The following is a 22,698-nucleotide window of genomic DNA, read 5'->3' on the forward strand; positions in this document are numbered from 1 at the left end:
AGCCCAATAAGGAGGAGAGGAAAGGTATGGGAAGTGATCCCATCATTCACGGCACAATGACACAACAACTCTTACATGTGGTAAACTCTTTGCTCTTTGAGAGCTTGAGAGCTTTTCTCCTTCTCCATTTGGCCATTTAGCCCATGTGATTCATCCGTCTGAGTCAAAGACAGGGCCAGGTTCATATGGAGCATCAACCATTGAAGATCAGAGCCCTACAAACTACAGCATTAGTCCAGGCAGGGGTCATGTTCATGTTTATAAGCAGCCTGGGGCAACATCAGTGTTTCGTCACAGACATCTGCACTTTGCTCTTTGATTCATTAAATATCTGAGGAGGTCAGCAATGTGCAAGTTGGGAAATTACAGAGGAGGCATTCAGAAACATGCTGCATCTAAATGAATACACATGTGGTGGCCAATATCTGATTGAAATGTGCACCCAAATCATTCGGGTCAGTTGCATTGCTAATTCACTGTGAGGTATGGCTCACTTTTTAGCAAGCCATAATTAAGTAATGGCAAAGAGGTGTCTGGGCTGTGCAATTCTACACTTAACTGAAACATTTGTCTTGATCAGACTAAAAAATGTTTTTTTCTTCAAGGTTGTGTAGTTGTGTATTTGCATGTGTGTTTGTGTGTGTGTGTGTGTAATTGAACAAAAACAGGAATTAACCCACAAAGCCCCAATCAGTCTAATAAATATGCAAAAAATGGTAAGGGAAACTATGAGGTAAAAAATAAACATGGCAGGAGGAAAAAAGAGAGATGAGGAAATTAGTTTTATGACCTGCAACATCCTGCCAGGACTTTTATTAGCCGCTTAAGCATGTGTGACCTGCCCCCTCACAGCAGGCTGTTAAATGGTAGTGACCTTGTGGCGAGCACTGTGAACCCCCTCGTCCTCCGGCATCCCTGAACACACCCCTCCCTGACCATGACACAGACGATCTTTTACCTAACCGGCATGGGACAGATAAATTAGCCTGCTGCTACAGTTGGCCTAATAACCACCACATTATCTGTGGCACACATTTCAGTTTGTTTATGTGTCTTCGGTGTGTGTGAGCGTGGGAAGGTCATCAAGCAGAATCATCAATTCACATGGCGTATGTAAACACATGCGCCTCTGGGGAAGTTTATGGAAAATAACATGTTGCAGGATTGATTAATAGCATCCTTGATTGGCCTGAGCTGTAAATTGAGGGGCGAGAAAGCAGAGAAGAGGAAGGTATGCTGTGAGTTTGCTTGATGCTGTGCTGAACGTACCCCTGAGGATGTAATTCTGGTAGTTCTGGTCTGCTTCGTCTCCCACTTTTATCAAACATGTCAGTCCTTCGGCAACCACAAACTCATGCACCAGGTCCTTGTCATCCTGGAAAGGAGGAAGACAGTATTTTAAATATTCAGGATTCATCTTACACCATAAGCTACATAAGTTAGAGAGGATTTTGACAGTTTTTGTAATAATCAGTAACACCTTGATTTAGTCAAGCCTTAGTGACAATATTCTATTCCACAGTCAGTGCACATGAAACCATGTGACCTCTGAATTTATTACAAGACATGCATTATTACACTAAAGGACAGTGTGCAGCAAGTACCCAAACTTTAATTGCACATCATAGAAAATGTGGAAAAAATGGCCTGAAACTGTTTCTTCACAAACATCTCTTTGCTATCCGCTCAAGGAGTTCTATTTGAGCGATGAAGCATAACATCAACTGTAACACCTGCTGGTGGGGTTTATGGTGTTTACAGCTAACCCACTGCCACCTTTCAGTGGGGGCAAATTAGACATGTAAGTATCTTGTAGACACACAGAGCAGACAAATTACCTAACAAGCCCAAAGCAGCGCATTTCCTGTACACATGGCACCACTGTGTTTTGTGCTACCTTGAATGTTGCTAAGTGGCTGCTGTTCCCTGCTATTAAGGACTCAGTTAAAATTAGATGTGGAGATGTGCTGTGCCTGTGGCTTCCTCACTGACATGAGCATGAGATGACAGAGAGCACACTTCACACTGCCTGTGGTAAACCTTTTTTTAATCACACCAACATCCATACCATCTCTCGACTACATGACTATGTTTAATGTGACACTGACAATGAGTGTTACTTTCTTTTGTGGATGGAATTACAAAGGCTGTTTAACAAGAACTCACTAAAGCTTATCAGAGGAAACAAACAAATAATATATTTTACATAAGACGAGTATTCGGAGGGATCGCAAAGATAACTGCAGCATTCCATAATAGTGGGACTAAAAAAAAGGCTATAAAAAACATAGTGGAAAATCTTTCATCACACAAAACTACATTAAGGGTGGAATGAAGTCTTGATTAAACTCCTAGGGGCAATTTGTGTTGCAGCTCAGGATGCATGATGATATCGGCATGTCATCATTATTGGCCAATATCGGCTTTAAAATTAAATATCGGCCCGAAATGAGTATTTCTGCTGATATGACATGCTGATATGTGAATTGAGTCAAATTTGCCCGTTTGTGGCTGTTGTCAGGATTGTCTCAGGGACAGCATCATCCAGGCCTGTTGAAGTAGGATGAATCTTACAGTTTTGTTTGAAAGAAAATGTTCTATAAAAATAAATATGGCATCTTAACTCAAGTTGAAGTAGTTTTCTTATTTCAGATATGGATGTCATCAGCAATCATTCAAACGAACTAGAAAATATCGGCATATTCTATATTGGTAAAAAACCTAATGGAATGCATCCCTAGTTGTAACCATCCCAATGGTTGCAGCAACACTGAAAACTTGCATAACAATATATAGACCACGATGAGAAAAGACATAAAAGACACTGCTGCTACAAGTGTTGTGCGACAAAAACGACAAAAACAGCACTCAGTGACAGGTTTGCAAAAAAAAAAAAAAAAAAAAAAAAAAAAAATTTTGGCTCTTCAAACTTTGACACTTTAAAACCAGATGTGCAAGTAGCCAGGACCAATTAAACTCTGGCTCTGAATTGTATATGGTCTGGACACAATCCAGACACGATACACACACAAGAAATGTAAAGAGAGAAAAAGTGGGAAAAAATATGCAGGCAATGATTAAATAAACGCAGCCACAAAATATGTATACTGAAGCATGATGATAATTTTCAGGCCTAATGTTTTCCGCAATGTGATCTTATCTAATCCAGATAAGTACAACCGCAGCTGAAGTGCAATGCAAATGCTAAAATATATGTCCGCTTGCAGTTTGCTCAGAGAGATTCCTGTTGCTCTAGCCTCTCCACTGTCCTAAATGACAAAACCACCTGCATCTCTCACATCTGTCGATAACTCAGTAATTTAAGGCTAAGCAGGAGGTTTTCAGCAGGATTCAGCATTCTCTGATATGGTCTACCGTTCAGGTGGGACAGAGAGGAAGAGACCAATAAACACTGCGGGGTGGTCAGCGCTCCATCCCTCCCAGGAATATGCTTAAGTGCTTCCAGAGCAACTTTACCACAGATCTGTGATGGAGACTCCAGTCATTTGGCAAACACTCTGAATATACAACAGTGAGCTCACATCAAAAGAAACAGAAGGACAAACAGCTGGTCTTAGATTCATATGCTGCACCTCAACGATGTAAAGCCATACTGATAACAGGGTTTAAAGGAGACAGGTGAAGATATTTTAGAACACTGAATGATCAATTTTCTCCTCAAATGAAACCCAACCAAGCCACTCCCACAGTGAAGAGTGAGCTATCCGGATCTATTTTTTACCTGTGTGAACCTCTGTTGCTCTCTTTTCTATCCAAGTGTCTCCAGGTCTGCTGGTTAACCCTCCCCCTTCATGGCGGACTGCCCGCCAGGCAAGTCTACTGTGTGAAGCATAGCCTAAGCTAAGACCAGACCTGAATTCTCCACAGCTGCCACGGCGGCAGGCTAAGCAGCGACTCCGTTTCAAGAGAACATTATTGTGTGCACAGATGTGTGTTATGTTTGTGTATGCATGTGTGTGCATTTGGACATTCAAGGGAATTTTTACATGATTAGGAATACTGCACATTTGAAAATACCTATGAGATCACAAAGGACAAGAATGGCAACAGATATTCTTAAGGGGTTAGTAAGAGCTAACTGAGGGAAAACAATTACCTGAAAAATTTGCTTGAGGGAAAAGAGGGCTCTCCGCAGCTCCCGTCCATTGGAGTTGTAGAGTTTCTCTGTACAGAGAGAGAAAACAAAGCATGGGAAAAAAGTCAATTGACTGTCATAGGTATCGTACATTTCCATGTAAGCATATAGTGAATAAACCAAAGGGACAAGAAATTGAGAGAGAACAACTTTATATGAAAATAAACCACAGCCTCGTCACTCCTGTCACTTTAATTTCTTGTTGAAATCCCAAAGTTTTCAAAGACACTAAATATGTCCCGCTGAATTGCAGGGGAACATGTATGAGGAAAGGCATTTAAGCGATGTAATGGTGTAGCCATAAAACAATGACATCTTGGGTTTGATTATTTCACTCAGTATAAGCCTGATATCGCCTCAATGAAGTGTTGTAACCAGGAGATACAACAATTTATGTACCATTGTTGTATAATACAGAAAAAGATATTTTTTTCTAACTTTGAAAGTAGTTTAGGGGAAATTTAAGGGGGGATCAGAGTGCAAGGGTTTAAAGGGTCAATTTAGTGTTTTAAAATATCACTTAAGCCCACACTTTACTTATCCCACATTAACTATGAGCTAGACATAACCACTTCCATGCATCTGTATGGTACACATAAACATCAATGATGGCAATTATGTAATGCAGTTAAATGTTTAAAATATGCTGCAAGAGGAACTGTAATAGAAAAACAACAGAAGAAGCAATTCAGAGCACATCTGTGGAGAGTTAGAGAACACTGGACGTTTCCTGCTGACAAAGCCATATCTGAGGCCTGCCATAACACAAAGTCAGGGCAGTGACTTCAGCCAATAGCCACCACAATAGCTAACAAACAATATGTCCATTAATCAGTTATGGAAACTCCACAGGGTACCAGAGAAAAGAGATGATGGATGATAAATCTTTGTGCAGGCATGTTTGCTGCAGCTAGTCTGGTTTACTATTAGTGCTGTTTGTGGCGTCTGCCAGGGAGTGGCAGTGTTGAGCGCTGAGCCCTGCACAGCCCTCTTGCCACTGCTGTGTGAATTCTTTCTGACTCAGCAAAACCTGCATTGCTGCTGCAGATACAGCAACATACAGTACAGTACAGCGCAGTACAACACGGTACTCTCTCTCTCTTTCTCTCCATTTACCTTTGAGTTTTCTCTGTGAAGGACAAAACATTCATTTTTATGCAGCAGATGCAAGATGTGAAGCTTGATGTCTTAGTCAGCACAGCACTGACTGATCTGCATGAACATAAAGCAGGAACACAGGTGTGCTGTAACACACACACACACACACACACACACACATGACTGTCAGCTTGCCATGTGCCTTAGTCTACTCTGTCCGCTCCCTCCCTCAGCATCCTGCAACTACTGCAGTCCTGTCCATGATGGTGAGAAGGAGAATGATTTATTGCTGCTTGTGTATAAATATGTACACTCACACATGCACTTGAGAGGGAAACTATAAGCACACAAAACATAGCTATCCTGCGTTGCCTGCCTCCTCCATCAAACAAACACACACACATGCACATACATGTATACACACACACACACACACACACAGAACCCCTTGTGTCCATGAGCTCCTTGTCTTCACAAACAGCTGCCACTAATTCTATTCAGAAGTGTGAGAAACACACACAGTCTGATGGGTGCATATGCTTGGGATTCAGAGCAACAGGCTTCTATTCATTATTGTTGTTGGCCTCCTCAGCCGTAGAGTAAATCCCTTCAGCTGATGAACTGAGGGGGAGAGAGAGTGAGAGAGAGAGAGGAAGAGAGAGAGAGGGAGAAAGAGAGAGAGAGGGTGCGTGTGTTGCCTGCCAGTTCTGTGGGCACACACAGGACTGTTCTAGACACTGGACCAGACAGAGAGAGTAGTCGTGGTCTGATGTCTTTGGGTGCCTTCCAATTACACATGCAACATTTACACATTGCACATGAAACATCACGCACAGCAACAGCCAGTGTATTCTGACAAATGTAAGGCAACATTACGAACTTATTAATGAGCAAGTAGCTAAAAAAGGCACATGATAGTGCACATATTAATTAAGGCCCTTCATTAAAGCTATGCTGACAGAGAGACGAAGCTAGATTTAGATTCAAGGTTCAGAATTGCATTCCTGAGTTTTAACAGCTTGGTGTCATGTCCCTGGACACATCTAGAGAAGGCTTTGTGAGACCAGGTTGAGCTCGGTAACACTACACTCACTACACTCTGGGTGTAATCCTCTCTCCATCAGAGGCAGCGGTGGTGCATCTGTAATGCAGACAGCCAGGGACTGGGCCATATGTGGTTAAAAGGGCCACGTTTGATGAAGATACACGCTGAAATCAAACACCTCACAATCCATGCCAGAGTTCCTTATCTTTAGAGTATGCCCTGTTTCAAATTTATGACTGTGATGTTATTCCAGATGACTAGGGCAGAGCTTTAAAAGTTAAGGAAGAGCACATTTCTTTTAGTGCGTTCAGTGCCATACATGGCTCAGATGGTGATCAAGATTAGTATCTGTCTTCTGCAGAAGAGTCAAATGCAAAATCCACAAGGAATAACTTCTGCAGAAGCTTAAGTGTTAAGAGGGGAAACAGCAGGATTTTGTGGTGGTGCTCATTTATGTTTTTGTGAATCATAAGAAAAGAATGTGACACATTCTGTTGTGAGATGCGGAAAAAATGCATCATGGAGAAAAAACAATGTCTATGCGGACACAAACTTAATGTTGTTCTCTCTGTCTTTTTTCATCTATACAGTGATTTATTTATGTACAAATTGTGTCATGAGCTTTATCCAGCTGACACCACATCAAAACCCAGCATTGTGTTTCCATCATGGCCAAGGTGAGGGCTCAGGGCACTTTGGCTGATACCTCACCATGTGGAACCAAAACTCTCTGCCGTGGCAGGTCAAGACAGGGTAATATTCATGGCTCCATGCTTCAGAAGTATGACTCAGAGTTTAGATTAGGGATCTCTAAAAAGCCAAATTCTTTGATCAATGGAGTGGGGAAACAGAGGATGACACTGTGGGTTAGTCATCACAATTTCTCCATATAAGACAAAGCTGCTGTGTAATTTGTAGTCCCACTTCAGTGCTTAAACCCAGTTTTTGAATCAGTGTGCTTGCTTCCCTCTTAAGGTCTTAGCAGCAATTCTTTCCACATAATAAAACATTCAAGATACTAATATTGTGCATGGTCCCAGACAAATAAACTGAACTAAACTGGTTGTTTAATATCAAGGGATTATCAATCAGCCGATTAATTGCATTCAGAATTTGCTGAACAGCCAGTGAGACACAGATGATTCAGCACCATGACAGAGTTACAACAGCAATCAGCAATGGCATGGCTCAGAAATTCCTCCATGCAGAGTTCCACTGTCATTTGCACAAAGGCCCTGTGCTCCTCCACTCAGCCCTGTAGCCTGGACCGCAATAAAACTGTCAGAGAGTTATTCGTACCCACCGCTAAATGAAGCCCATCTGCAGGAACAGACAGTTCCTTCCCTGTCCCTGTCCACAGTCTGCACACCGATGTACCTCCCAAAGAGGCCCATCTCTAATGAGAAATAGCTCAGGGCAGATTAGTTCCATACCAGCTGGCACAGATATGTACCCTAAAAGTATGGGCCTTCTGCATTTCCCTATTTAAGAGGGAAAACAAAATCAGAGGGAGGGAACCGGGGTATTCATTTATTCAGGGGAAATATATCTGGATCCCTAGTCTAAAAATCATGTTCTCTGGTTGCAGACAGGCTTCTTGCTGCAGCTCCGAGGCTGCAGACAGCCACTTTTGAAGTAAACTGCGGCCAAACAGCCTGTTTGAAATTCACACAGCACACCTTCTTGATGCATTAGCATTTCACACCATGGACTCTTGACGAAAGAAACAAAGCAGAATCCTTGACTATCTCCCCATGCAAATTAAAGCCCTTACATGAGTACAGCTATGAATAAGAAGCCCTGTTTTCTTGACACCTTCACATTAACCTTGGATCTTTACTTGCAAGAACCTGACAGTGAAATGACTCAACAGAGTGAAAACTTTCTTTTGATACCTCATATTAAAATACTGTCGTGAGCAGCTGTTTTCTCCTCCTAAATTGCCGTACATAGTCACGTTTTCTCAGCTGGGGTAGCTACAGGGATGTAATGGTCTCATAATTATAACAATCATAGAAGTAGCAGTGGGTGAATTCCTGTAACTGTCTGGAATCTACCCCATTACCCAGATGAGTAGAGTGAAGAAAACCCTGTCGTGAGGTCTGATACAGTCAGGCAGGCCAGGAATCCATCCATTCCTGGAATAGACAAATTTTAAAGATATTTTTGTCCAGTAGTGCTTCAGATGCATTTTCAGCCAATGCCAGTACACAACACTGTAACACACATTTAAAACCAGCTATTCAGTGAGTGAGTCACTGGTCACTTTTATGTACTTACCTCCCAGTCTCAAGCCCACCATCCATTATTAGAGCGCTAACAAACTATGAGAATTTGTTTGCTAATAAAACCGACAACCTCGCGCACTTTCTCTCTAGTTACTCATCTGCTCCCATGCCTTTATTTCCAGAAAGCGCCATAAAATGAAAAGGATGACTACCACTGCTCATGCTTTGCACAGCAGGCGGAACACATAAACCACATCCAAAGCACAGCCAGGAAACCCACAAAGACCCCACTGGGCAGGACAGCCTTGCGAACGCTGCTATAAATTAAACTGTGTTTGCTTTCAGGAGTGGAGCTGTCAGACAAAAGCTCGAGGATGAGGGTCTCTTTCAAATCATTGTTGATATGGATAAAATGTCCTTACAGTGCACAACTGGTTGAACGGCTTTCATGTGGCACAGACATGGTCAGGTTGACAAGAATTTAGCACCGTACAGTATGAGGTCATGCAGCGCAGAAGGGGCCAGACATAGACATACGATTTATTGATTTGCACAGCAGGTGAAGACATAAACCACATACCATTTAGTAATTAGTATTTGTTTTCTTTAAACTCCCTGTGTCCTATGTTTTTGTCTTTGTTGTTCTGCACACAGCCTTGATCTTGTTTCATATCTGAATATCTGCTGGTCAGTAGGGGTGGGAATCACTGGGAAACTTGCGATATGATGTTATAACATATATATACACACATGTAATAATATGCAATAATAATAAAGCAAAATAATGTTTTCCAATAAGCAAGAACCAATCTTTTTTTTTTTGGTGTTTTAATATACACAGCGACATGAACACATGAACATGACAAAACAGTCTCATTTAAAACAACTAAAGGCAGGGAACAAATATGCCTCATAGTAACTCAGTGTGCTATCTGTGCATATTAACCTGAAAACTCACTTGTCTACACTTGGCACAAGTGTATTAATAACGTATCACAAGAGGAATGCATTGCAATACATTTAGAAAATAAGTCAATGAACATTATTGATTTCTTTTATCCTGGTAATGGATGTACTATTTAGACAATAGGATCCAGCTCTAAATGTACTTCTAACATTCTTTCAAAATCAGTCAATCAATCAATTACCCAATCAGCAGTTCAGGATACAGAAGACGCTAATAGGCTAAGCTGTGACTTACTGTGCTCCAAATAAAAACAAGACAATGCTTCTGAGAATACACGGGCAAATCTTTGTCAGAGCAGCAAACTAATAAGGCCCACTCTACAAGAATCAAACAATAGAAGTACTGCAAACCTTTGGCCAAGTCAAAGATGAACATTAACCCTTTGATGCATGAATTATGAAAGCCTGAGTCAATATTTTTTTCTTATGTGTTTTTACTCTTCTTAGGGCATGAACACTTTTGTGAGTCTCCATACTTCTTTAAGGATGCAGGACTGGTATTACCATGTCATTATACTAGTATTAATATGTTTTCAGCAACAAGAATTGACAGTCTCTGCATAAACCTCAATGGGGGGGAGCAGCAGAGCACATTCTAACAGCTGATATGCAATTCCACTATAGAAACCATTGCATTTAGGAGAAATGACTTTAAAACAGCAGTCCACTGTAGTGACCGCTATGCGCCAAAGGGTTAAGAGTGGACTTCAGCTCCGAGCCAGTGCCCTGCCCATTGCTGCTTTTAGCCCTGTCATGAAGCCTGGAGCCTGCTCCACTGGTCAGTAAGGGCCACAGAGTCTGAGAGAGGTGACGGTGGTCAGGCTGAGGTCAGGCAAACTGCTGCCATCTGGGAGAACACAGTCTCGTGTGTGCCAGCATCGCCACATCACTGCCTGCCATGTGTAAGGATAAACGGACCCATCTTTCATTTTCGTCTCCTGGTATTTTCATGAGAAGCCATAGAGTTTACAGTATGTGCAATGGCCCGCAACAGTCACGAAACTCAGCAGCACAACAACAAAGAGAGCTCCCTTCTCTTTTCTTTCCTCCTGTCCTTTTTCACTCTCTCTAAAAGGAAACCTCCTGTTACAAATTTAAGAAGAGAAAACAGAAGTAATTAAGGTGGAAGACCTCCCAACATGTGCATCAGCTTTTAACATGCTACTTTTGTGGACTGGGATTTCTTCTTTTCTTTCATCTTCTTCTCCCTGAACAAAACGTAAGGTGAATGATGGGTCAATAAAAGGAGATTAATGCACTCGGGTGGAAACCATTAAGAGGGAATGCAGGTAATAGGTAAGAATGAGATCACTTTCAATGTGTTTGGGTTTTTTTTTTAGTACAACTGAAAAGTGGATCAAGGCAATTACTGGCAAAAATGTGTGTTGTGGTGTGTGTATGTGTGTGTGTGTGTGCGTGTGCGCATGCAACTGTCTGTAGGTGGATTATGTCTGTGTGTACACATGCAAGAATATGCACACACTCACACAAGCCGTTTACAAAGTGCACAGAGGAATAAAGACATTAATTAATTTGTTCCTGTTGCTTGGAGTTTCTTCAAATGCTTTGGAAGCTGTGATGGGAGACATATGGGGATGATGGTTTAGATTAGAGAAAGCTGAGCCTGGCCACACAGAGTGAGGAAGCCTCTGTCATTAGGACCAGGCTTCACAGGAAGGCCTACACAGACCCACAGGGCCCGACTCTCTCTGCCTTCCTATCTCTGATGGGAGAAACTGGCAAGATCAAAGCCATCAGAATAACTCGTCATTGTATTTTTCAAGTATGGGGGCTAATGTGAAAATAAGGGAACACTTAACATGAAAACACAGTATTATAAACACTAGAAACCAAATGTGGGTGGCTCTTACGCCTGTTTTGCCATACTTCCACCTTATACTATATCAAAGAAGACAAATGGTTAGGTTCTCTTAGAGCGCATATTTTGTCATTTACAAGCAACAAAATATGTGCGGACATACTTGTGAGGTATTTAATTACAGTGGGTGGAACATGCAAATAAACCACACTAACACATTCTGATTTGACTTCCTTTACAGATGTTGTACCTGACTGCCTCTTTACAGCAAGGGGAGAGTACAGTGTCAATAGAATCCCACGGGAACAGGGGACAGATTAGGTTTCGGGGCTGTGACACTCTATCCTGGCAGTGGCATTTGACACCAAGGCATACCTCAGCCAAGTTCCTATAAACACAAAACCTGGCCCACAGAGCTCAACAGCACTCATTGTCCCACATGGAAACTCTGAAATTGGATCGCCGTGTTTATTGATGTGTTTACATAAGACACTCAGTAAAAGTTTATGCTTTTGTCAGTCATAATAGATCCTTTCAGAAGGCATCAGATGGCATTTTTTGCTTAGCCTTGAATAGTTCACCAACAGCAGAGTTGTCTGTATTAGGGCTACACAATATATCGCTTCAGCATTGACATCACAATGTGTGCACGTGCAATAGTCAAATTGAAGGATGTGCAATGTCAAGTGAGGCAAATTAACTACAGCAGGTCATGCCACAACTTTTTTGCTGTTTGATACAAAAGGAAAACTCACAAGGTTCTCATTTTCCATGACTGATCTACAAGAGACGTCCATCTGAAATTAAATATTTTTGTCAGATGTAAAGGTCCTTGGACACGCTACGTTTGTTGCTAGAGACACACAGGCTCTGCATGCACAGCGATCAGTTGGCTGTGTGCTCTGGTGACAGAGTGCGCTTGATGACTTCATAAAACAATCAAAGTCCCACTAGTCACACAACCTGCTAAACATGCCTGTCATGCGGCCACTGTCACAGAATGGTAGATTATATGTTCCCAAATTGCCGCATATGTGAAACCTTAAGTGGAGAAGTCCTAGCTGATTTCTGGAGGAGTGGCAGAGGGCTGAACTAAGTGTGGTAGAAGTAGAAGGAGGGGTTGTTTTGTCAGAAGAGGATTGACTTTTAAAGACCTCAAATAATGAAAATTATGATTTTTTAATTGTATATCTATATATGAATAACACACTGCATGTATTTGGTGAATTTTTTTTTTTTTTTTTATATTGCAATATCGCAGAAAAAGAAGCTATCACAATGTCAGTTTTTTCTAATATCATGCAACCCTAGTCTGCATAGCTTCAGACACCTTCTCATTTTTCTTCAAAGTGGTTGAATTTGTTCCATAAAGCACCTTAACAGCCTCACAGGCTAATTATCCTCTGGTAACTTTCTTCAGTGAATTACACATTAACAACCCATCAAGATATTATCTGACGCTGTCAAGGAGAAACATTAGTGGAAAGTGAGGGTGGAATATGCAGAATTCCAGAGAAGGAGAAAGATATGACAGCAAGGCCAATGTGAGGACAGACACATCTTTCATTAGTGCCTGCCTGTCTAATGAGTCATTCCTTAGCTACCAGGTGGGGTGACCCACACTCGCCTCACGATACACCGATCCCCTTTTCTTCCCTCTGCTTTCTCCATGCCCTCCCCTGCCCAACTCTCATATCTCTACCACCTCCTCACCAGGGTTTCCCCCACTCTGACACAGATATGTAGTGGAGCGGAGAGCAGAAAAGGCATGTACAGCATACCAGACAAAAGCCTGACACAGATATAAACCAGGGGATCAACAATGAAAGTGGGTCTGGCTGGGTGTGGTGACAGTCTGGCATGAGGCAAGCTATAACATAGTTGGAGCACAATACCATGTGCTGCCATGCCGTGATACGCTTGAGATAAACTGCTGCTAATTGCTGCAGGTGGTGAAGCTGTGAAGTGATGCTGTGGGTGATTGCTGTTGTGATAGTCTATATATATTTCTATTATCTATATGCTGGGTTGGAAATAGACCTTTCCACATGTGTTGCTTGGCAGCTGCTGCCACCCAGCAGCTTTCCTTGCAACAGTAAAACCAGCCACGTGCTTACAGATGGAGGACCAGATGCTGAAAGGACTTCAAATAACCATTCCAACACTATTCATGTACAGTATATAGACATATGTCATGGTTCTCTTGTTTATTCAGGGGTCTTTATCTTTTTTTTTATGCAGGACAAGTTCACAATTTTCTCAATTTAGGCTTTATGATGATCAGAAATGACACAATTTTGTTTACTGTATAAGAATCTTTTTTTTTTTTTTTCCTCCAAAGCAAGGGTTGGAAAATATTCTGAACAATGACCTCACTGACTCTCTTCTTATCTACTTTACCCCCCTCTCTCTGTGAGTATCTCTACCTCTCACTTCTTCTGCTCCCTCCTGTTCTCAACAACCTGACACGTGAGAAAATGCACCGCTGTGGACTCCCTCCAATAAACACACTTGTGCTGAGGCCACATCTATTTCAGACTGCGCTCTAGGAATAGGAAGCAGACTAATGGCACACACAGCTCTCACAGTATACCACTCCATCTCATCTTCACACCGGCCACACTGTGGCTGTGAGCATTGGAAAACAGATGTTAAAACACTCTCCCATCTCTGACATAGCTTCTCTGTCAAGACACCTGGTTTCTGCACAAGCGGGATCCCCAAAGATCTCCCTCTATGGTTTATTTTCCGATTTCTGTCAGGGCAAAGTGTGTTTCCTCCTGTCTCCTCAGTGAGGAGGAGGAGGACCTTTGGCACCTGTCTGTCAGTGGCTTAGGTAAGGACACAATCTAGTTAACCTGACATCCAGTCTAATGAGAGCAGCCCCCTGTCATCAGAGCTGCTCCCATCCTATAATGACCCTGGGTAATTACTTCCACCAGTCAGAGACAGATGGACCTTTAACTCCACATCAGACAGGAGAGAGAAGAAAAAATCTGAAATCTAGTATTTGCAAAAGACCTTGCAGAACTCATCCTGAATCAAGCATGTTTAAGAATTTTAAAAATATAAAAGTGTTTTGGATTTATTGAGTGATGGACTGAACCTTTGATATTAGGCTCTTAAGCATGCGCAGGAGTATCAGAGTTTTCTAAAGTGGCTCCTTTTTTAAAGAAGGCAAATTGCACTCAAACAGCAACAAAAGCTGTTAATACACCTAACCTAACAGATAAAGAAGGGAGAAAAGAGGGGAGAAAGACTGGACAGACCAATCTCTCTTTCTTTCCCTGAACACATGTGCTGACTTCCACAAAAATGTGTTGTAGAGTGTAATCCCCAGCACCACTCATTTCTTGGCTGTGTGAAGTTAACACCAGGGTCTTTGATCCTGATCCACGATCAACCTGGCATAAAAGATACTTACAGTACAGTCGTCAAACAAGCTAGAGCATGAATCCGCTTTTATAGTGTCTATTTTTCCCCTCTGGGATTTGGCTGTCAAATTCTTCACAGTGAAAGGAGCTCCAGTGAATCCATGAAGGATGTACAGTATAATGAGGAATGAGCTTCAACAGTACATCTTCCTGCTTTAGAACATATAGGTGGATTTATACTGGGGCAAAAAATGATACACTGTGCTCTAGCTGTTTGCTTTTACAGTATTCCTCTAAATTTCAAACCAGAAATCTGTCATCAACATCGGATCGCAGGACCGTCCTGGCCTTGGATGAGTGTACTATCAAGACAGGCTGTTAGACCTTGGCTGTAGCTATGCTATGCCAAGCAGGGTGAGAAGTGTTTCACAAGCTGTGGTATGATCTGACTGCTGACAGCTGGCAGAGTCTGGAAGAGGGTCAACTCACCAGCTATTATAGTCAACCAAAGGAGCGTGATACAAAGGATTCATGGTCTGGACACAGTCACTAATACGAACAGCAAAATTAGACATATGATATTTTCACTTATGGCAAGCGTCAGATATGGTGTGACATGACAGCACAGCCAAACTCTGATACTGTAGATGCAGAAAACAATAAAATATAAGCCCAGTCCAATTAAATTCATTTTTGTTTAACAAATATCCAAGACCACTAGAAGAGAACATTCTCATGGAGCAGAGCAGACAGTTGGGCACTGAGTTGTTAATTACACTCTGTTGTTGAGGAGGTGTTTTGTTTGGATAGGCATGGCTTTATTCTGAGGTGTCATTGAAATGGATATAATCCACTCTTGGCACAGACTGTCACAGGACTGAAAGACCTGTTTTGTCCCCTCAGGCCAACCTGTTTGCCCAAATGGAACAAACTCACAATCAACATGACTGACTGCTTTCTCTTCAAAATCCCACTTAACAATGCCAAATGACTGATGTGTTGACTGTTTTATTCCCCACAGACCATATCAGAAATTTCCCACTCCTGTTAGCGCTGGCAGATAAGGATTAAATATTTGCTTGGCAAGCCAAATGAGTGCAGTTAATGACTGCCTATTGGCACACTAAAATGTCTAATTTGTTCTTGTGACCCCGGATTGAACTTGTTTCTGCTGAGTTGTTCATACAAATTGACCGTGGATGTCAGACAAATACTGGCAAATACTGATTGCTCGGTGTCTATCTCATCCCCCTGCTTGAAAAGTGTCAATTCTACAGCTGTTTGAGCTGCGAATAAGCTTCACAATATACAGTGTGAATGCCATCAGACGCCCACAACTGAGAGAGATACTGCAGTAAGAAAAACTGGACGACCTCCACAGACTTTATTGGTATTCCAGCATCCTCCCTGTCACCTTGTGGGGGAGAGTCAACTGTCATTTTTCTCTGGTGTCACTGGGCCTCTCAGCGCCCCAGGGTTTATTTGGACTGGACTGAAAAAAAAAACAAAGTGCAGGAGATACAGTATCCTGGAGGACTGTACCACACTGGGCCTGCCTCTGAGATGAAGGGTAACTGCAGCACACATCCATCAAACACACACAATCATATTATGGGGCAATGTGACGCCACAAATTCAAGATAAATTGCCAAATACCCAGTGAATAGATGAGTGCCCTATGAGCTGTCAGGCTACCCAGTAAAATAAACAAGAGATTCTCCAATATATTTCAGTCGGCACCACTCCACCTTTTGAGCAATGCACTGGGCCTCTTACTCATCAGTCAGCTGTCAAATGAGAGATTATCTATTCCTCCAAAAATGTTGTTCAGGTGTATAGAGGAAAAACTAGACTTTTCTACCGTGGTTAATATTAAATATCATTATTTAACATAGACCTTCATGCTCTGGGATGGGGCTCATCTTCCAATGAATGTTGATGAAACACAGTATAGACTAAGTGTTTCTAAAAGCACAACATTCCCAAGAATCCCAAACAAAGGTTTGTTCAACTTTATCAATAAGTCACATAATATTAATGAGGACCTTTGGCACAGATTACTTTCCACAAAAGAGGCAAATCCCATTTCTTCTGTTTACAAAAGTGAAAGTGTTTGCTGAAAAAGAACAGCAAAGCCAGCTGTTATGGATGGTCAAAGCTGAAAAAGGGAAAGAAGAGAGAGAGAGAGAGAGAGAGAGAGAGAGAGAGAGAGAGAGAGAGAGAGAGAGAGAGAGAGAGAGAGGGGAGAGCAAAGAAGGGATGGAGAGAGAGAGAGATCTACTGCTATATTTATGAGTTTCTTAGTTTGACGATTTGAACAATGTGTTTTTCCTTCCCAGAAATGCTCTATTTTGAAAAATATGCCTGCTAGGGAATTTAAAAACACCCCAAATCTTCAATGAAAAAGGAGGGGAAACTGACTGCCGAAATGAAAAGTGAGAAGAGAGAAGGCCTGTCTCACTGGCAACCGCTGCCTATTTTGCAGAGAGACATACCTGACTTTCAGCAAACATGTCCTAGCAATATAAATCACACCAAGAGATTTTTGAAAACCACCATTAGCAGCCAGTCATGCATCCCTATAGCATGACAGTGTCAAGGTGGGGAGGGATTGGCTGGCACAACTAAAGCACCCTCAATTTCTGATAGGATAAAAAGGCGTTCTGGCTCAAAGCACTACAGAGGATCTGCAGTCTTTTGGCAAGAAAGAATGTAAAGTGTTCTCTTACCTTATTTAGCCAAAGCCAGCCATCATATCGCAAAGCATGCAAGGGGAAAAAAAGGAGAGATACAGCCAAGATTGGGATCCAGAGCTATAAAAAACAATGTCAACAAAACATACCTCATACCTCAAAGTAATGAAAAGATATTCATGGAATGAAGATGACAAGAGGTGTACAGCTCAACACTCCAATTATTTAGGGAGGAACCACATGCAGCTGGATAAGGAAGTCTCCTGAACATTTATTTTGTAGGCAAAGGCATGGAGTGGAAGTGCTACACCTCTCCTTACTCTAGGAAGTGCATTTCATGGGATAGGTTTTCAAATATTGATTCCAGATTAGCACAGTCTGCTACTGATTGCAGGAATCTGTCGAGAAGGAATGGAACGAGAGGTCTATTCTTTTCCAGAAAATGACACCTTAGACACCAGCACCAATGGCTGGAACAGCCGTGCTCACACATCACACACAACCTGATTTCCACACTGTATTATCTTATTATTTTGTCCGTGGCGCCAAGTCTCAATTACCTTGCATGAAACCTTTGAAGGAGTTTCAAGTGTGTGTGTGTGTGTGTGTGTGTGTGTGTGTGTGTGTGTGTGTGTGTGTGTGTGTGTGTGTTTTCATGTGAAGACTGGGTGTTTGTGTGTCTACCAGGATGACAGAGATAAGAGGTTCCTGGCAGTCTTTAAAACAAAACTATTGACATATGGGAGTGCATGCTATCATGCAAGGGCAGGGGAACAAAACATGTTAAGAGCAGATCAAACGAAAGAGAAGTGACTGTATGGATATTGAGCCTGATAGAAAAGATTAAGAATGAAACTTGTTCTATGTTGTAAAATGTCAGCTACTTGGGTACCTTAGTTGCAGTTCATGGTGGTGAATAATCTAGTGCAAAGTTGGTGTTTTTACTTCCCCAGCCCCTAGAGGTCTCTCTCTAGTCTTTTTCCAAACAGGATTATATTTGCATGGGGAGTAGAGTTAACAGGTTTAACGAAAAAGGGAGACCAGTGGAATAAAGCTACTGTGCAGCTAAGCATTATACATGAGTTAGCACAGCTTGTTAATGATAATTTGAAATACCCCCAACACACACACACACACACACACACACACACACAAAGGGACCTTGCTCTCTTCTCAGCAGGGGGCAAGCCTGAGAAATAGAGAGGGAAGGGAGGAGAGAGAACACGCATGGTTGCATCAGCGTCTATGGAGACACAATAACCTCATGAGACTTGTCTCTGTTATGGAATTCAGGAAGTAGAAAACAGCACCAGCCTATAGCACTGCGTGCACTGCAAATAATACGCAGTACATACAACTGCAGTGTTAAAAATGTTTTATCCATAACTTTGCTGACTGTAGTGACATATCTGATCCAAACAGGAAATCAATTTTTTTAACATCCATCCTTAAATTGCATACACAGCTATTTTCCAATGCATATGTGGCATCAGCTTTCAGTCAAGTTCATGGTATTGCCTCATGTCTCACTGCAGCAATATGGGGTGATGGTTTATACTCAGACACTTAACAACTGATTTCTTTGGATCTAAAATACATTACATGTATTGTTGATTGGCTGTCAAAGTTGCTGTGTTGTAATGTGCTGGAATATTATCACTGTGATATACACTATATTACCAAAAGTATTCGCTCACCTGTCTTTACTCATACTATGAACTGAAGTGCCATCCCATTCCTAACCCATAGAGTTCAATATGATGTCAGTCCACCTTTTGCAGCTATTACAGCTTCAACTCTTCTGGGAAGACTGTCCACAAGGTTGAGGAGAGTGTTTATAGGAAATTTTGACCATTCTTCCAAAAGCGCATTGGTGAGGTCACACACTGATGTTGGTCGAGAAGGCCTGGCTCTCAGTCTCCGCTCTAATTCATCCCAAAGGTGTTCTATCGGGTTCAGGTCAGGACTCTGTGCAGGCCAGTCAAGTTCATCCACACCAGACTCTGTCATCCATGTCTTTATGGACCTTGCTTTGTGCACTGGTGCACAGTCATGTTGGAAGAGGAAGGGGCCCGCTCCAAACTGTTCCCACAAGGTTGGGAGCATGGAATTGTCCAAAATGTTTTGGTATCCTGAAGCATTCAAAGTTCCTTTCACTGGAACTAAGGGGCCAAGCCCAGCTCCTGAAAAACAACCCCACACCATAATTCCTCCTCCACCAAATTTCACAGTCGGCACAATGCAGTCTGAAATGTACCGTTCTCCTGGCAACTTCCAAACCCAGACTCGTCCATCAGATTGCCAGATGGAAAAGCGTGATTCATCACTCCAGAGAACGCGTCTCCACTGCTCTAGAGGCCAGTGGCGGCGTGCTTTACACCATTGCATCCAACGCTTTGCATTGCACTTGGTGATGTGTGGCTTGGCTGCAGCTGCTCGGCCATGGAAACCCATTCCATGAAGCTCTCTGCGTACTGTACTTGGGCTAATCTGAAGGTCACATGAAGTTTGTAGCTCTGTAGCAATTGACTGTGCAGAAAGTCGGCGACCTCTTTGCACTATGCGCTTCAGCATCCGCTGACCCCTCTCCGTCACTTTACGTGGCCTACCACTTCGTGGCTGAGTTGCTGTTGTTCCCAAACGCTTCCATTTTGTTATAATAGAGCTGACAGTTGACTGTGGAATATTTAGGAGCGAGGAAATTTCACGACTGGATTTGTTGCACAGGTGGCATCCTATGACAGTTCCACGCTGGAATTCACTGAGCTCCTGAGAGCAGCCCATTCTTTCACAAATGTCTTGTTTCACAGTCTGCATGCCTGAGTGCTTGATTTTATACACCTGTGGCCAGGCCAAGTGATTAGGACACCTGATTCTGATCATTTGAATGGGTGAGCGAATACTTTTGGTAATATAGTGTATCACTACGAAGCCAAAATAATATCAATAATAGTAATGCATTTTATTTGTATGGCACTTCTCTTGGTACACACACTTTACAGTAAAAAGAGATAAAATCATAGGAAATAAACAAGACTGATGTTGCTGAAAAGCAGTTGTTCCAAAAATGTGGCGTTATCAAGGTGTCCACTTTAGACACACTTTGCATGTTTCAAGCCCACACATACCTTTGCAGTATTGTTTACATGAGGCTGTGGGTGTGCTGTAGAGTGCAGTCCCAATATAATTTAGCACAGAGGATAGTTGGAAGAAATCGCTTTTTTTGGCCCATAGGGCTTGTTGTAGAGAGAGAACAAGATGGGTTGTTTATCTTCAAACTCACTTCATTTCTCTTTCTATTTGATTGACCCTGGCCAACTCATAAAGTCATACAGTTTTAGGAGCCAAATCTTGAAAATATTATTTATTACTTCAAATGACCCACATATATCCCTACAATGCTCATTCCAGAATTCCTTACCCACCATCTCCCAAAAAAGGAAAAGAAAAAATGAATTAATGCTGAGTTTGGAGGCCTCTCTGGGTCTGGGTGAGACTAAATTTCCAGTAACACCATATAACAAGTTTAGACACCTTTAGCATAACACTTTGGTGCCGGATTCAGACCGTTTGATGTTTTTACATTAAGCAACTCCATTCCCCCGGTGCCCTCTCTTGCACCCCTCCCACTTCCACCCTGTGTGTTATCCCTGTGCCAGTTTCACCAAAACCTTTAAAGCACACCTGGTAGTAGTTAAGCTCAATCACAGCACAATGTCAAAACTCCTGAGTGCCGCTGCAGAAGACATGGAAACCCTGACAGAAAGGTGTTCTCTACAACACACTGAGAAAGAGACCTACATGGTATACTCCATACACCTCACTGACTAAATAGTGTGGTTCGGTATGCACGTGTGTGTGTGTGTGTGCTGATACTGGGCATGCTTTCCTGTGTATATATACCTGTTTATCCAGTTACTACCTGTGTTTATAGTGCACATTATTCCATTTTATTGCAGCAAACTTAAGTGCTGAACAATTCAGAAGGCCTAAATCTTGAGGCTGAACATGCAATGTATTGTAGGAATGCAGATCTAATCATTTTTACTTTTACAGGACTTCTGTGAGACATAATAGCCCTGCAAATAGGTCTGACCCACATTCAGAGAGTAGATTGTTGTGCCAATAATGAAGAGGAGTTGGCCATCATAGAAAAGGAGTGAGATTCCAGTGAAATTTCAACACACCTGGTGGGGGTATTATAGTACTTTTAGCAAAGGTGGAGTTGGGATGGGACTGCGTGTGTGTGTGTGTGTGTGTGTGTGTGTGTGTGTGTTTGTGGTGGGGGGGTTAGAGTTTCATACTCATACCAGCTGCTATATCAAAGGCTTAATGCATGGTGTAATTTCACTGATTCGGATCAAATTTCATGGTTCAGGACCTTTGTAAAGCACAGTTTATTGCAGATTCCGATTACCTCCATCCTTCCCCATCTAGAACTAGTGCCAGCAGGTACAACAGATATTTAGTGACTTCAGTGTGCATATTTAATTAGCTCAAAGGGGTTGATGTTCTCTAAACATGTAAGCAGTCCTAAAGGGTACATTGGGTGTCTGACTGGACTGTGTTTGGCTCTAATCTGGTTCAGATAAAAGTGGAGCTTTGGAAATACTGGACCAAGCCAGCTGGATTCCATAAAGGCCTCAAAGCAGCCTTTGCACTCTCTGTAAAAGCCACGGGATTTAACCAGCAGACAACATAACCTCTATATATTCTAAATATTACATGATTAGAAAGAGAGGAGGTTAGATAAGCGGACCAGAATATACCGCACAATTACAGGCTTACAAACACAAGCTGTGTTTGGACTGAGAACAATGGCGGCTTGTGAACGGATGCTATGATTTGCATACTATTGAACTATGAAGAGGGAGGAAAGAACACATTTTGCTCAATGACTAAAACAAACATTGAAGCATTCCTAATGGTATCCAGAGGAGGGAAAAGACATGTTTGTTTACAGTGTCAGGGTAATGGAACTGTGCTATTTCATTTGGCCTCCTCCAAGTGGGCTGTTGTTGATACTGTTTGATGATGGAGTAGAGAGGTAGGAGGATTAGATTTTTTTTATTTTTTTATTTTTTTATTATTACTCTGTATTCTAAATATTTCATGACTGGAAAGAGAGCAGGCGAGATAAGTGGACAAGAATATACCACATGCTGGCCTACAAACACAAATGTCAGAGTGTAGCTATGGCAATGAAAAATAATAGGAGATATTATAAACTTGGATTACTGACAAATTTTTCAAAGTCCAGTCAGTCGCCTCATTTCAGACCTCAGTGACTGTGGCAGTATAAGCAGTAATTTGCTAAAT

The 22,698-nt window shown here is 42.0% G+C and overlaps 1 protein-coding gene across 2 annotated transcripts in view; it reads right to left on the bottom strand.

Annotated features, from left to right (window-relative positions):
* Positions 1–22,698, bottom strand: part of fhod3b (formin homology 2 domain containing 3b) — a 93,551-nt gene that overhangs the window by 33,951 nt on the left and 36,902 nt on the right. For both annotated transcript variants that reach the window (XM_030071663.1, XM_030071664.1), the window contains exons 4-5: positions 4,118–4,185; positions 1,270–1,375 (exon numbers count right to left, since the gene is read on the bottom strand). In XM_030071663.1, the coding sequence (XP_029927523.1) occupies positions 1,270–1,375; positions 4,118–4,185 (174 nt within the window). The remainder of the gene's footprint in view (positions 1–1,269; positions 1,376–4,117; positions 4,186–22,698) is intronic.

The sequence above is a fragment of the Myripristis murdjan genome, chromosome 16 (genome assembly GCF_902150065.1).
Source record: "Myripristis murdjan chromosome 16, fMyrMur1.1, whole genome shotgun sequence".
NCBI classification, from domain to species: Eukaryota; Metazoa; Chordata; class Actinopteri; order Holocentriformes; family Holocentridae; genus Myripristis; species Myripristis murdjan.